This window comes from Pholis gunnellus (genome assembly GCF_910591455.1).
Source record: "Pholis gunnellus genome assembly, chromosome: 12".
Taxonomy (NCBI): Eukaryota; Metazoa; Chordata; class Actinopteri; order Perciformes; family Pholidae; genus Pholis; species Pholis gunnellus.
In genome coordinates this window covers 4,284,694-4,298,805 of record NC_136539.1, presented here as the reverse complement: position 1 = coordinate 4,298,805, position 14,112 = coordinate 4,284,694, and the positions used below count along the sequence as shown (strand labels likewise).

Below are 14,112 nucleotides of genomic sequence, written 5' to 3'. Positions count from 1 at the left end.
CCTCAAGGTGGCCGAACGGGCGGGCAAGAAAAAAAGATATTTTAGCCCAAGAGAGAGAAGGAGGGGAGAGGGGAGGAGAGAACCCAGCTCCGCTCACCCCAGTTAACCTCAGAGAAACACACAGCACTTCACACAGTCAACACACTGTATAGTTAAAGGCTCGGGACAATTACTTATGACAGACATCGACTTGCAGCTTATGATTAATAGATAGCTTTAAGAGGGAAACGTGCACGGTACACAATGTGACACTTGTTAGTTGGTCATTGTGAATTCATGAATGCCTCCGTGTTTGTTTGTTTGTGTGCAGCAGAGAGACTGTCAACTGCACATTTTCTGTTGGACTAACAGCCTGAGGACTCCCCAGGGCTACGCTGGAGAGTGTGCAAGTGTGTGTGCGAGTGTTTATTTGTGCACCACCTCGTCTGTAGTGCTTTACTAACAAGTGCTATTTTAGAACTGGTAGCAGTAATGTGAATCTGTTTCGACGCAACAGCCTGCGCGTGTCGTGTGCATGTGTTGCATTCTACGAGGATTGAGGCAAGAGGAGTGTGTGTTCCCTCCTCCGCCACCTGTTTTACCTCTGGGCTGGAGACAGGAGCATGTTTTCACACTAAAATTGGCAGGCTTAGAAACACTCAAAGAGGGTGTCTCTTTGTGTGTGTGTGTGTGTGTGTGTGTGTGTGTGTGTGTGTGTGTGTGTGTGTGTGTGTGTGTGTGTGTGTGTGTGTGTGTGTGTGTGTGTGTGTGGGGGACAACAGGAGAATGACGGAGCGAAGAAACAAGACAGGGTGACTCAGGTGCCCTCAGTTGCAACCCCATTGGCTCTCCTAAAAAGGCATCATTCATGCCCTCAAGCCAATCCCGGCCTGCCATGTGGTGCTGGCGTCTCATTGGAGGATTGCTATTTAGCAAAGTGCTCTCAGGCGAATGATGGGCAGGGTCCCCGGGATGGAAGTGAAATGAGAGGTCCCTGAGAGCAGGGTATTTTGTGGAACGTTTTTTTTTTTATTATTTTTGTATTTCTGGGAGGCGAACACTTTGAGAAGGATCATTGAGTCTTAGCAGCAACAGTTTACAGCACATAAAATAAGGTGCTTATGAAGTAAAAATGCTTTATAATCAAATGAATGAACCTCCTGCCCAGTAGATTTGATACAGTTTTGCGCTGCCCGTCCTGTCGACCGGTCAGCAGCACCGGGTGTTTGTGTTCCACCGGCGCGTTCTGTGCTTGGTGCTAATGGGTGCCGTACGCGGCTTAGGTACTGCCAAGGTCAATTACTGCACAGGTAGAGGCTTTTGGCTGCCCCGTATTATTGCTTAAGCACACCGGGGCCAGTAATAGCTACTAACTAAGATTATACAGAGTGCCCACGGCTTGTAAACCACTAATCCAGTGCTCTGAATGGTTCGGTTCCATATCAAATCTGACCGTGTATTTTATCAACCAGCTGCTTCCAACATTAGTCTTTTTTACCACATGCGAGCAAAGCCTCCAGCTTTGTTTTGCTTCTTTCATGAATCTTTGCTAAAAATTCATTGTGATTCCCACCAACGCAAACAATTAAAACAGATTATATTTCTAATATGTGCACACACGAGAGGAACCCTTGATGCAATCTATCACATTGGAGCAGTACTTCCCCGTACAACTGGTCAGTAAAAAAGGCGCAAGTCGTCTAAAAACAGGAAGAAATTTGCACATGATTATAACTGCAATAAGTCACATGTGCACACACAGAAATGCACATTCACCGGAGGTGGCAAATGAGGTCATCTGGACAATAAGTTGCTGTAGGAGACAGATTTGATGACGTGGAGTGCAACTAATGCGTGTGTAGGCCAGTGCAACATGGAGGGCGTGCTCAGGGATTCACAGTTTTGCAGAGACAAAAAAACAAGTGTCATGTGCTTTTTTTTTTTTTTTATCTCCATTTCTTTCCAGTGTGAAAGCTGACTTATTGCTGATGTTGTTTTGCTACATTCCCAGCTCTCATTATTCGAGGAAAAAACAAGCTCAACATTACAACATATTAAATAAAACCCGCCGCAAAAAAGGATGCAAATACAAAAATAAATATATTTGCTGCAGCGAAGCAAAAATGACTGAAATATCCAGTTTGGAACAGGCTGTCCTGCCTTCTGTGGTCTGTTACATGCAGTGTGCGGGTCGCACACACACATTCTGAAAGCGTTGCCTGGCTACAGACACACACAGAGCACCATTAAAGTAGACGCGACCACTACTTAAACTCCCTTTAATCATACTCGCACGCACATTTGCACACAAGCAGGTACACCACCTAAGTACACACACACACACACACACACACACACACACACACACACACACACACACACACACACAGAAATGTCAGAAAAGCATTTAAGGACAACAGCGTTGTTCACAATTCACTTTAGCAGCACCTGAAGTTCTAAAAAAAGAATAAAAAAGACAGACAAAGCGTCCACTTGTCAGACATAATGGTCATTTTGAGGTCAGACCGTCCCTACAATGAACAATACAAGTATATTAATGTCAAATGAAAAGCCAGATGTTCTGCATCCTTCCACTGTGTTTTAAAATCAACTAACTCGTGCATCCTATCCTCACACGGAACGCAGGAAGAGCAATACGGAGTAACAGAGGGAGGAAGGAGTGAAAACTGAAATGTCGGATTGCCTGAATGACACAGGAAGTAGAGGGAAGTCTGTTATTGTGCCACAGGCCGGAGTGAAGAATATATGGGACACAAATGAAGAGCAACCACAGAGAACGACGGGACGCAACTGCAGAAACCAGACTGACACGTTGAGGTGAGGACTCAAAGTGGCAGTAGGCAATGGAACAGGAGGCAGATTTTAAGACCCAGATGGCAGGAAGTGTACCTGTAAAGCCCATGAGAGCCCCCTCTCGGGCCTGCCGCCTCAGCCCCTCTACGTCTTTGTAGTCGATGTGGACCAGGTCGATGGCCTGCAGACCGAATGCTTTGGTGGTCACCACCACCTTCTGCCTCGCGTAGAGGAGCTCCCTGGCATCTTCAGTCCGCGTGGCACCTGGAGAACAAAATACAGGGGTACGCTCATGTCAGACAGGTCACATAAGATCTCAGACAGAGGCAGGTGCATAAACTAGGAAATGAAAGGCGCAGAGGAGGCGGGGTAATGAACACATGAACGAAAGAGTTAGGTGGACAGGTGGAATCCAGGACAGCAATTACACAGATATACAGTACCAATATCGTTCTCTTCAATTTGTTAAGTGGATTTGATCACTTGAAATATATAGTCATAATTCTGTCATTAAATCTAGTTTACTATATGAGATAATTTAGCTGAAATACTTGTTTCTCAGTGTCCATTAAATCCATATTAGGGGTGGGAATCACCAGAAGCCAATACGATACAATATAATCATGACACTGAAGTCACAATACGATATTATCATTTTACTTAAGTCCCAATATAATATTACAGCGATTTAAAACATTTTGTGACATGCGGAGTATTGCGATGTATTACCTACCCACTGCTAGTTATGCAGTTTGTCCACATCTGCTTTATCTTATATATGCCAGGAATTCTCAAAAAGGGAGTGGACCAGCAGTGTAACCACTGTTTGTTTGGTGTCTTGATATAGCATATAAGGAAGTGGCAGAGGAAATGTGTCTTAACCTCCAGCTCATTCATAACTCACACATCCCACATCCACAAATCATCTGTTTATTTAAAGAAAAAAATACTGGATTCAAAACCACTTTTCCTGCAGTACTTCAAATCATCCAAAACAGGAAGACATGCTTTTACAGACAGACCGATTGTATATTGCACTACAGCCTAACGTTCTCTGCCCCAAATCCAGAAAAAAAAAAGAAAGAGAGAAAAGCACATGTGTGGCCAAGAATGAGTGAGACGGTTAAGCAGACGGTGTAATAGCTACCTATGCTGGCGCAGAAGTCATCGGAGCCGAACACCACGCCGTCATGGTGGAGACCGGCCTTGGGAGCGAGTCGACGGATTTCCTCACACACCGCCTGGACAGAATATAGATTAGCACAACACAGGCTGACTGAAGGGACACAGGTGTAAAGAGGGAGAGAAACGTATTAGCACCAATGCTGCGGAGTTAATCTTGATCCAATATTCAAACAGTAGATCAGATAATGTGGATTTCTGAGTTTACAAAAACAGCCATCAGCACGACACATTCAATTCTCTCTAACAAATATGCTAACGAACACACGTCTGTCAACGTCCTAACTTTTATTCAGCTTCCTTTCTCCAAAGACATATCGTAATGTACTAATGTGGTCGTCTTTCTTGCACAACCCAAGCCGCCGAGCTAAGTAGTGGTGGCTATCCAACCTCAATGCTTTTTGAGTAGCATTCTAAATGTTTCTGTACAAGTCAGGAAACGTTTTTCGGAAGTTCGGTCAAGTATTGAAAGCTAGCATTAAATGTTTCGTCATATTTAGCCTCGTTTACTTATTCTACGACCACGTATTTCCCGTAATAAAGTCGTTGTACGGCTACTTTGTATCAAGACCACTTTGACACATGGAGAAATTGGTTTATTTTGTTAAATTAAGGGGGAAAAAAACATGGGATTTCTTGTTGAGATGGCATTGAAATAGAAGTCATGTATCGTATCGGTAGCAGTACTGAAACATGTCAAACAGTAATGAGCCCCCAAAAAGACTTCTGGCCACATTTATTATCAAATGAGAAAAAGGAAAAAAGAATTCTAGAATGTGACAGTCTGTGGTGAAGAGCGGGAAACAATAAGAATGCGTCTCCTGGCTTTTGTTGGCCTCCAAATTAATTTCACCACGAGCTGTGCCAAAGCGATTTGTTTTTTTCTTCTTCTTCTTCTTCTTTTTTCTCCTGCTTGTAACCTGGGGTTCAGTCTGGGCAAAGATACAGGGTGTTCTCAAGAAAGCACACAGAGGCACCCCCTGCCATCAAACACACACAAGTACACACACCGACAGACACAGTCACAGAATTGGAGTGGGGAACTAAAAGACAAATCAAAAAGAGGGAGGAGGGACAGCTCGTTTCTCCCAGAATGCCCCAAAACCGTGCCCTTTCCCCCGCGTAGCTGAAGGTCGATGCCGTACCAAGACAGGAGCTGCTTTGATGCTTGCCAAAATATCATTAAGAACTCGTCCACTATGAGGATACTAGAACAGTTAGTAATTAAAAAATGTCAGCGTGTCTGGAGAGGGATGGAGGGAGACTCACGCGGACAGAAAGAGAAAAGAAACAAAGCTCATTTTGAGAGCTTTTGAATCCCTTTCATTTCGGACGCGTGGGGCGATTCCGCTCGCTGACGCAGTCTTTAATCTGCAGTGAACAACAGACAAAATGTCTGACGCAGGCACTTTTTTGGAGCGTCTGTTTGTTTGTGATTTACCTTAAAATTGAGCAGGCCCACAGCGGTTTCCACAAAGGTGACCAGGCGAATGGGCTCCGTCAGTGCCCGTCCTTTCAAGTTGTGCTGAAACCTGCCAACGAACTAAGCAAAGAGGGACGATGTCAGGCCTGACTCATTAACAACACCCACTGCTCCTGCAAATAGAAAACAATAAAGCTCGGAACAATCACAATACATTCATTTGTTCCCGCTACTCCGACAGTAGCAGTCATCCCATTCATTAGATGCCTGTGCTTTGGTGGAGTATGTATGTATTCTCCGCAGCTTTTGTGATAGAAAAAGAAAAAAAAAGGCTTTTAACACATAAGCTTGAATCCATTAGTGATATTTTGTAGAAGGTATTTTATATAAATATATGAGGTATATTGTGTGGACTGTATTTAAGAGTTCCTGCTCCGATGTAGAATGAAGAATGTGTGGTGAAGTGCAGCTGCCACCCTCAGAGGAACACTTGTCAATGCATTATTAGTTATACGAATGAGAAAAAACAGGGAGCTCCTACTGAGATGCTGAGCTATTGAGTCAGAGCGAATTTTAAACTGGAGGGGAAGAAAATGTTCAGCATTTAGAAAATACATAAATGATATGACATCCTTCAAAATCCACTGTGGGGGTAAGAGACGGAGAGGTGGGAGGAGGAGGAGGAGGAGGAGGAGGAGGAGGAGGGAAGGAAGGAAAAAAAAGAAAAGAAAACATTCTCAACGCGCAAAAGCTCACTTTTGATTTGAATCTTGACACCTTTATTACCTGCACCGTTCCCATTTCGGTCCTTACTGAGAAACACGTCTGCGAGGGTTCAAATAGCACACAGAGAGAGAGAGAGCGGCGACAAAAGTGGGTGAAATGAAATATTTTACATTATCACCAGGGTTCCCCCTTTCGTCTGAAGTCGTCTGCTCTACCTTCTTTCACAGAGGCTCTCGCACAACTACAGCTTGTGCTCCCCCGAGAGAGTGTGTACACACACACACACACACGGAAATGCACACTCACGCACACGGCAAACCGAAGAAGAAACAAAATAGCGGGGGGAAAAAAAAAGTGGAGAAGAAACAAGATTTGGGATGTCTTTGAGTGTGTTTTACTCCCTACATTATTCTGTTTTGCTCCCCCCCCACCCTCCCCTCAGTGTGATGTGACACTTTGCCGAGGCCTTTATTCCGCGCGACTCCTGCTAATATGCAACCTCACCTAAGTAGGGTTTTAAAACCCGAGTTTAATTCTTTGAAGACCAAAGCGTTTCAATTTTTTCCAACAGACCAGTTCACAGCGAGCCCTGGACTGCCAGTGGGGTAGCCCAAATTCCAAAATCTATCATCTGGAAACACAAAAGCCCCCTTCCGTCAGATATTTCCTTTCAAAGCCAGTCAAAAAAAGAGAAAAGAAAAGAAAAGGAGAGGGCGCAAAAGCTCTGAGTAGAAATGTCTAACTCCATGTCCCCCCTCCACCCTTCCTCTCCTTTTCCTTACCTCCCTGTTTGACAAACCGGGGGAAAAAAAGACAGATATAAATAACCTCAGGTGCAGCGCTGCCATTTCTCTAAATGAAGAGCAAAACAACCCGGCGCTCGGCACTCACCACTCTTGTTCTCTTGAAAAACCCAAAGAGCGGGGCCTCCATTGAAGGATTTCAAAAAAATAAATAGGGGCAATTTTAATCATCTCTCCATTCAATCTCAGTTGGATAAATCATATTTGAGAGATTTGCATAAATACAAACCATCAAAGACTTTTCATCTTCAAAGAGGTTTTCAAGACCCAATAGGCTTTGTACTGTAATCATCTGAGGTCACAACCCTGTGGGAGCAGGGCTGCTATGGCAACATAAAAACTAACGCTGGGGGCTTAGCATAATATCCCCCCCCCCTCGCGAACACAGGAAGGGGTGGGTGTGGGGGGGGGAGTTGTCCGAGAGGGGGTGTAAAAAAAGAGGGTGTAGATAAACCTATTTCTGTGACAGAGGAGACCAGATAGATGTGGCCCCGTCGTTGGGGGAAACCTAGCTGATATCACACACACACACACACACACACACACACACACACACACACACACACACACCTCGACGAGAGCCGGGCTGTTTTGGGATCGGCGGTAGGGAAACTAATGACAGCTCAATGCGGCTAAAGAGCCTCGTAGCCTCTGATTACATGTTTCTGTCCGTCCGCTGTACTCTCCTCTTCAGCTATTGTGCACTTTGAAGGGCCTGATTTACAGCGCATAAGAGGTGCGGCGCTCGTGCATTGTTCCTCCGGTGTGTACAGCAACTATTAGCCGTCAATGGCTCTCAAAAACCAGGGCCCTTTAAGATGTTGTTCACTCCTGAATTGGAAAACAATATAAGAAAAGGGAAGGAAAAAAAGAAAGAAGAAATAACACCTCTTCTTGCCATTCAGACCCACGCTACAAAACAAGACCATCGGACAATTTTTCGCCACCCAATCCTGAAAAGAGAAGGAGGGAGAGACAGAAATGGAGAAAAGGAGGCTATAGTGGGACAAGTTTCAATTAATTTTCTTCAAAAGGGGGCTAGATTAAATGTTTCCGGCCTGCTGAAGTGTTCATTTCACAGAGGGGAAGCGGAGAGAGAGAGGGCCGAGAGGGAGGGGACGGGAGGAGGAGGAGTAGGAGGAGGAGCGGAACAGGGGTGGGGGCGCGATTCTTTCGGTGCCAGTGCACACCAAATAGTGCGGTGGGCAAAGAATGCGCACGGCTCCCAGTCCGTGTGAGAATTGTCCCCCGGACAAAAGGGGGGAGTTACGCCTGTTAAAGCCCAATAAGGCCTGTCAGTCACACAAGGGCCAAGGGGAGAGGAGGAAGGCAGAGCTAAAGGTTCTCCACACAAAGGGAAACAAGCAAGTCCATCTTTTAGCGACAAATCAGTCCTGGAGGCTCCTGTGCTAATATCAACAACAAAAAAAGATTTTAAAAAAGAGGGAGAAAAATAAACAAGTGAGGGATTTACAAGAGCGGAGAGAATCGGACACATGCAACACAAAGCAGACGACACACCACGCGCAAAAAACGACACAGAGAAAGTTTGTGGATGAGATTAGAGAGAGAGCGCACACACACACACACACACACACACACACACACACACACACACACACACACACACACACACACACACACACACACACACACACACACACACACACACACACACACACACACACACACACACACACACACACACACACGAAATCCAGGTCCCATCCAGAGCCACGCGGACTCGGCTGGTTCAGGAGCACACATGCACCTGCTTCTGCAGAAACGCCCCCCGACAAAACACACACACTGCAAATCCACAACGTGCAAACAGATTTACACTGCACACGAAAGCTGTAAAAGGAACAGAAGTACGCATAAGCAAGGCAATTATTTTACAGCTCTCGACGGGCTGACTGCGATTTCTAGCGTAATAATAATTATAACAGTGAACGTTTTTTTTTTATTTGTTTTTTAAAGGAAATTAATGCAGAATAAAATTGATTGAAGTGATGAAAAGTCGCACTGGGAGGAACAGCTGAGCTAAGGGGGAGAAGTGGTGAACACCTGTCAGCAATTAGACTTGGAAGAAAGAAAAGGGCAGCAGGAAATAGATGTGTTCTAATTAAAAGCACTAGTTAAAAACTTCCTGCTCCCGCCCCAAGACCATGTATGAGTGTGTGTGTGTGTGTGTGTGTGTGTGTGTGTGTGTGCGTGTGTGTGTGTGTGCGTGTGTGTGTGTGTGTATCGTAACACTGAGGGAAAAGCCAGACGAGACACCCTCCTTTCACCTCTCTCTCTTCTCGCAGTTTGGAATTTGCAGCTTGACAGAGTAATAAAAGCTTTATTTATTCATTGATAAGAATGCTTTGGTATGCTGTTTGCCCGTATCAAAAACGCATGCAAAGAGAGAGAGAGAGTAAAAAACTAATCTTAATTAGCAGACAGTACTTTAATACGGAACCTTTGAACTGTATTCGGACACAAGCAGTGAGGGAGGCGGACAGTAACCGGGCTCCTCCTGGTAAGTGAACCATATGGAGCTGATCAGAACGGCCGGCATTAATGATGCCACTGTCTCCTGACCTTTGGGGACCTGACATCCGTGCAGCGCCCCTTTATAGGAAGCCAGAGGGATGGCCGAGCCCAGACAAACCCCTCTCTTAACTAGGGCACTCGCAGGCCCAGTTAGTTGAGGACAAATTGTAATTCATAATATCATTGGGAACAATATCAGAGAGCGATCATTTTGTATTTGTTTAACAGTTATTTCATGTGAACAAAAGTGCAAGAGCTTAGGATATCTGACGTCAGATCGGGTTGTGAAACGTGACGGGAGCTCTTTTTAAGCACCAAGTCATAAGCAACTGTGCAGTCTCACTTGCTTTTGACTTTGTACATCAAGATATCAGTTTGTGATCTTCCTCAGACACTGACAGGATAGCCTTTTGATTTAATATTCGAGAATATTCAAAGGCCTGCGGGAACACTGGAATGGAACTCATGTTTGAGGCATATTTCTTTTTATTCAATTCTGTCTGGCTGTGTGCTTTAAGTTTGATTAAATTCATTCTTAGCCACAACACAGCACTGTTCGAGGCGGCTTTCCAGTAAGTTCAGCAGTGGCAGAAGGCACCGTTGTGTTGTTACAGAAAGCTATCGGGCTTCTGAAGCTAATCCCAAAGAAATGTCATGCGTTTCTTGAGCAGCGGCCAAGAAAAACACGCCGTCTGTCCCAGAGTCCAGCCACAGGGATCGATTCCCACTTTTACTGGGAAATGGAAAAGTTTGTTATGATTGCTTTGAAGATTCCTGTGGTTTCCTCTTACTCCATGAGTTTGTGTAAGAGCACCACTGTGTGTTTTTTTTTTTAAAAAGACACCCAGAGGTGAAAGAGAGAAAACTCACGGGGATATGCCTTATTTAGTTTTTACATGTATTGCAACTTGTGTTTTCTTACAAAGTTGTTACACACAAAAAACAACCTTTCTGATAATTCCATTCATCCATATTTTTTTTACTTCTAAAGTGGGGCCAATATTTGGAACTTACCCACTGCACCTCCTGCGTGTCCTCCACTTTGGGCAACATGATGGCAGGAGGGAGAACCTCAGCCTGCAGGATGACCTGCAGGTCAGCCTCGGCTAAGCCACTGGACACCGAGTTCACCCTCACACACTTCTCCGTCCGGCCCAGGTCCAGCTCCGCCAGCATCCTGGGAATCATCTCCCTGGCCTCAGTCTGCAGCACGGGGGGGGAAACACAGAGAGAAATACAGATTGTTTCATGCGATGCATTTGGGGATTCAAATTCAAAAACGTTTTAAGATTCAAAATAGAACATTTTAAAAAGCTAGCTGTGGAAGATGACGACCCAAGAATAGACGAGCAATATGCTATACGGATCACAAAAGAAAGGTTGAAAACTGGTGATGTGTTAAAAAAGAAATGCACAGATATGAATCAGTTTCATTCACCAAAATAAATAAAATAATGAATTCTAGATAAATTGCTAAAGAATGAAAATAAAAGTCCAATTTCCTCCAAGGAAATTAGGCTACATAAATGATATTGACCATTAAGCATGATCATAAAAATAAACAACACATTGCACACACAAATAATGTGTCATCATCATCATTATTGACAAATGATGGAATCTGGAATAATAATAATACCAAGATGGAACTTTAACATTTCAAAAAGAAAAGAAGAAAAATACACAAAATAAAGCACAACAGCATTCCAACCTTAACTTCAGTTTATCTCTATACAGTATGCCACAAATCAACAAGACGGTCGCCGCACACTCAACCTTGCTCTCTCAATGCGGGGCATTGTATGAGCTGAGCAGGAAGAGGGACAAGGAGGATGGAAAAAAATCAAAAGGGAAGCCTACAGTCCCAACTTCTATCGGTAACGCAGCAGCACACGCCACTATATTCAAACCAGATGCTGGGCCACGGGAACGGCAAGAGAGAGAGAGAGAGAGAGGGAGATATGGAGGGATGGAGTGTGGAGAGAAGAGGCTCTCTGGGAGAAATGTGGTCCGAGTTAAGCAGCAACGAGGAAACGGTAGCTTAGGAGATGTCAGGTCGGATCAGAGGCTCGAGCCTTTGAGTGCTTGTGTATGTGAGAGTTGTGGAGATGCTCAGATTGGGATTTTTCTTCCTCCCCTCCATTTCCATATATACTTACTTAGAAAATTTACTCAAAAGAAAAAAAAAAAAAAACTGGATGTGCAAGAAATGTTTTGGAGATGCTTATTCGTGAAATTAAATGGGGTTGATAAATAAAAATGCGTCGCCGGTGGATGATGTCATCCTGCAACGTGATGCAGACGCTTTGGATTTACTGCAAAAAGTGCAACAGTGGAATATCTAAACAGGCTGATCATTGGAAGAGCAAAGTCATGTGGGTGTTCATGAAAGAGAGACCGCAGACAGATATAACACGGAGAGCCCATACATCACAGCCCCTTGTAAAAAACAATAAAGTAAAATACTACAGCGGACTACAGTCAACCTAGGATCGGTTGTACGAGAGCTTAAGGGGCGCCCTCAGGGGTCACGGGACGAGCTTCTGAGACAAAACAGCCCTCGCTCTGATCTCCTGGAATGCAGAACTGCACTTGATATGACCAATGCCCCTCCAGTATCAATAAAAATACGGTATCAAAGTACATATCAAAGATTTGCACAGATTTAATGGGGGGTCACGAGCGGGCTGTGTCGTCTGTGTCCGCCTTCTGCCTCATTGAATGAGACAAGAGGGACTGTCCCGCCGCACGATGAGAGCGCTGTGATCTTTGACGTCGCTGTTTTGCTGCGACGTCGCCGAGATGGGCCCGTAAAAATGCACCGCGGTAACTTGAAACGGATGGGGCACTTTACACAGCAGTAATTCACTCGTTCATAAACCTGCTACTTGGTGGATTACATTCTGTCTGCCCCCCCTCGCCCCCTCGCCCAGTTCACGTTGACTGGAGAAAATTGATATGTGGGAACCCGCTCGGCCGCCTCGTAATGCCGGGAGTCGCATTGATCCCCGACCGAACTAAAATAAATAGCGAGCCAGAAATGATCAAAAAGCATGCTTTATAACATTCGCAGGATCAAATAGACTGGGGAGGGGCGGGTATCCCGCTCCAGCCACAGCCTGTGCGTGTATTCAAATGATTTTAATGTAACCGGAGACCGCTCTTTGCAAGAATTGTCTCCTGCGCTTTTCTCCTTTCGCGACGGTATTTCTCAAACCGTGACGCCCGGGAATGGCTAAAAAGGAGAAGGCCGGGTCACCGCATGGGCCGTCCTTTTCTTTTATCTCACTTTCTCTGGAAAAGGCGAGATATTATTCAGACAGACACCTTGACCCCTACGGGCTCCGCTACTCCGAGCTTGAATAAAAGCCCTTTGAAAAGCAGATATTTTACATTAATGGACAGCCATCCAACAAGTTGCTTCAAAGCTCCCTCCCCAATCACCTGGTGTCCCATGGAGAGCTCGCCCCAGCGTCAGCTCCATCTCCTCTTTGATTCCCCCCCATCATCCTCCTCATCATTAGAAGCTGACACACATGCGGGCGGGCAGGCGATCAGTTGGCCAGGGCAGGTAGGGGCCCTCATAAGGTGTAGACGAGAAGCTTTATCAAGTGTGCCAAAAGGCTGACCTCTGCGAAGAGCGAGGTCAGCTCCTCGACACGCAGTCTGAGCCTGGACGCTCAGGACCCTAGTGAGTGCTGTGTTGTGTGTGTGTGTGTGTGTGTGTGACGCAGCGTGGCTGCTGCCTAGCAGACGCCACATGAGACCGTACTAACTGATGCGTGTACGGTCCGCGGCGGGACGGCCTTCCTCTCCAGCACCGGATCGTGGATGTCCGATGTCAAACATCGCCTCTGGACACACTCACTGGGTATAGACTCACACTCTCAACTTGAATTAGATCACAGGGCGACGGTTGTGAGCGTCTATACTGGATAGAAAGTGAGGAAAGATAACAAGGCAGGAAATGTGTATTAGACAAGACACAAGAAAGGGGTAGAATCTATTTTTTCTAGAAAATAAAAAATTGTGGGCATCAACAGACTGAGAAAGAGCAAAACACATAATAGACTAATGAGATGAATTTAACAAGTCAAAAACATCTTGTACGGTATGTAGATCATATCTTTTGTCGCTGACACACTGCCTTCAAACAGCAGAGTGACGTGTCATGTATTCTGGAAGTCTATGTGGTTTTGTGTGAAAAGAGTGGGAAACTCACGAGTACTTGGTTTTCCTTTTTCTTTCTGGCATTTTGCACCCCGCTGTGCTACTCGCGATGCCATTTAAAATGAGCTGTAGACTATCTCAGGTGAAGTGCTGCCTGCCTGAAGTGTGACTGTGTACACATTTGTTCGTCTGTCTCTGTCAGAGAGTGTGTGTGTGTGTGTGTGTGTGTGTGTGTGTGTGTTAGCAGGCTTCAAGTCATCGAGGATGGGTTTTGACAAGTGGCACGCTGCACTCCAGAAAGCTGGAGTGAGATGACTGACTAATTCAGGGCTACGTTGATAACTGAGACGTAGCAGAAAGGGGATTTCAGGCCTTCACTCCCGTCAGTCGGAGGCGCGGCCGTGTTATCCGCTATCCTGTCAGGACAGACACCGAGCAGGGTGGAGGAGGAGGAGTCAATCAGGAAAACCTGCTTGT

At 45.3% G+C, this 14,112-nt stretch overlaps 1 protein-coding gene across 1 annotated transcript in view; it reads right to left on the bottom strand.

The window, feature by feature from the left end:
- The window catches only part of clybl (citrate lyase beta like), a 63,187-nt gene that overhangs the window by 4,529 nt on the left and 44,546 nt on the right, over positions 1 to 14,112 (bottom strand). The window contains exons 3-6 of the mRNA XM_079170698.1: positions 10,480 to 10,668; positions 5,417 to 5,518; positions 3,941 to 4,034; positions 2,890 to 3,057 (exon numbers count right to left, since the gene is read on the bottom strand). Coding sequence (XP_079026824.1) covers positions 2,890 to 3,057; positions 3,941 to 4,034; positions 5,417 to 5,518; positions 10,480 to 10,668 — 553 coding nt within the window. The remainder of the gene's footprint in view (positions 1 to 2,889; positions 3,058 to 3,940; positions 4,035 to 5,416; positions 5,519 to 10,479; positions 10,669 to 14,112) is intronic.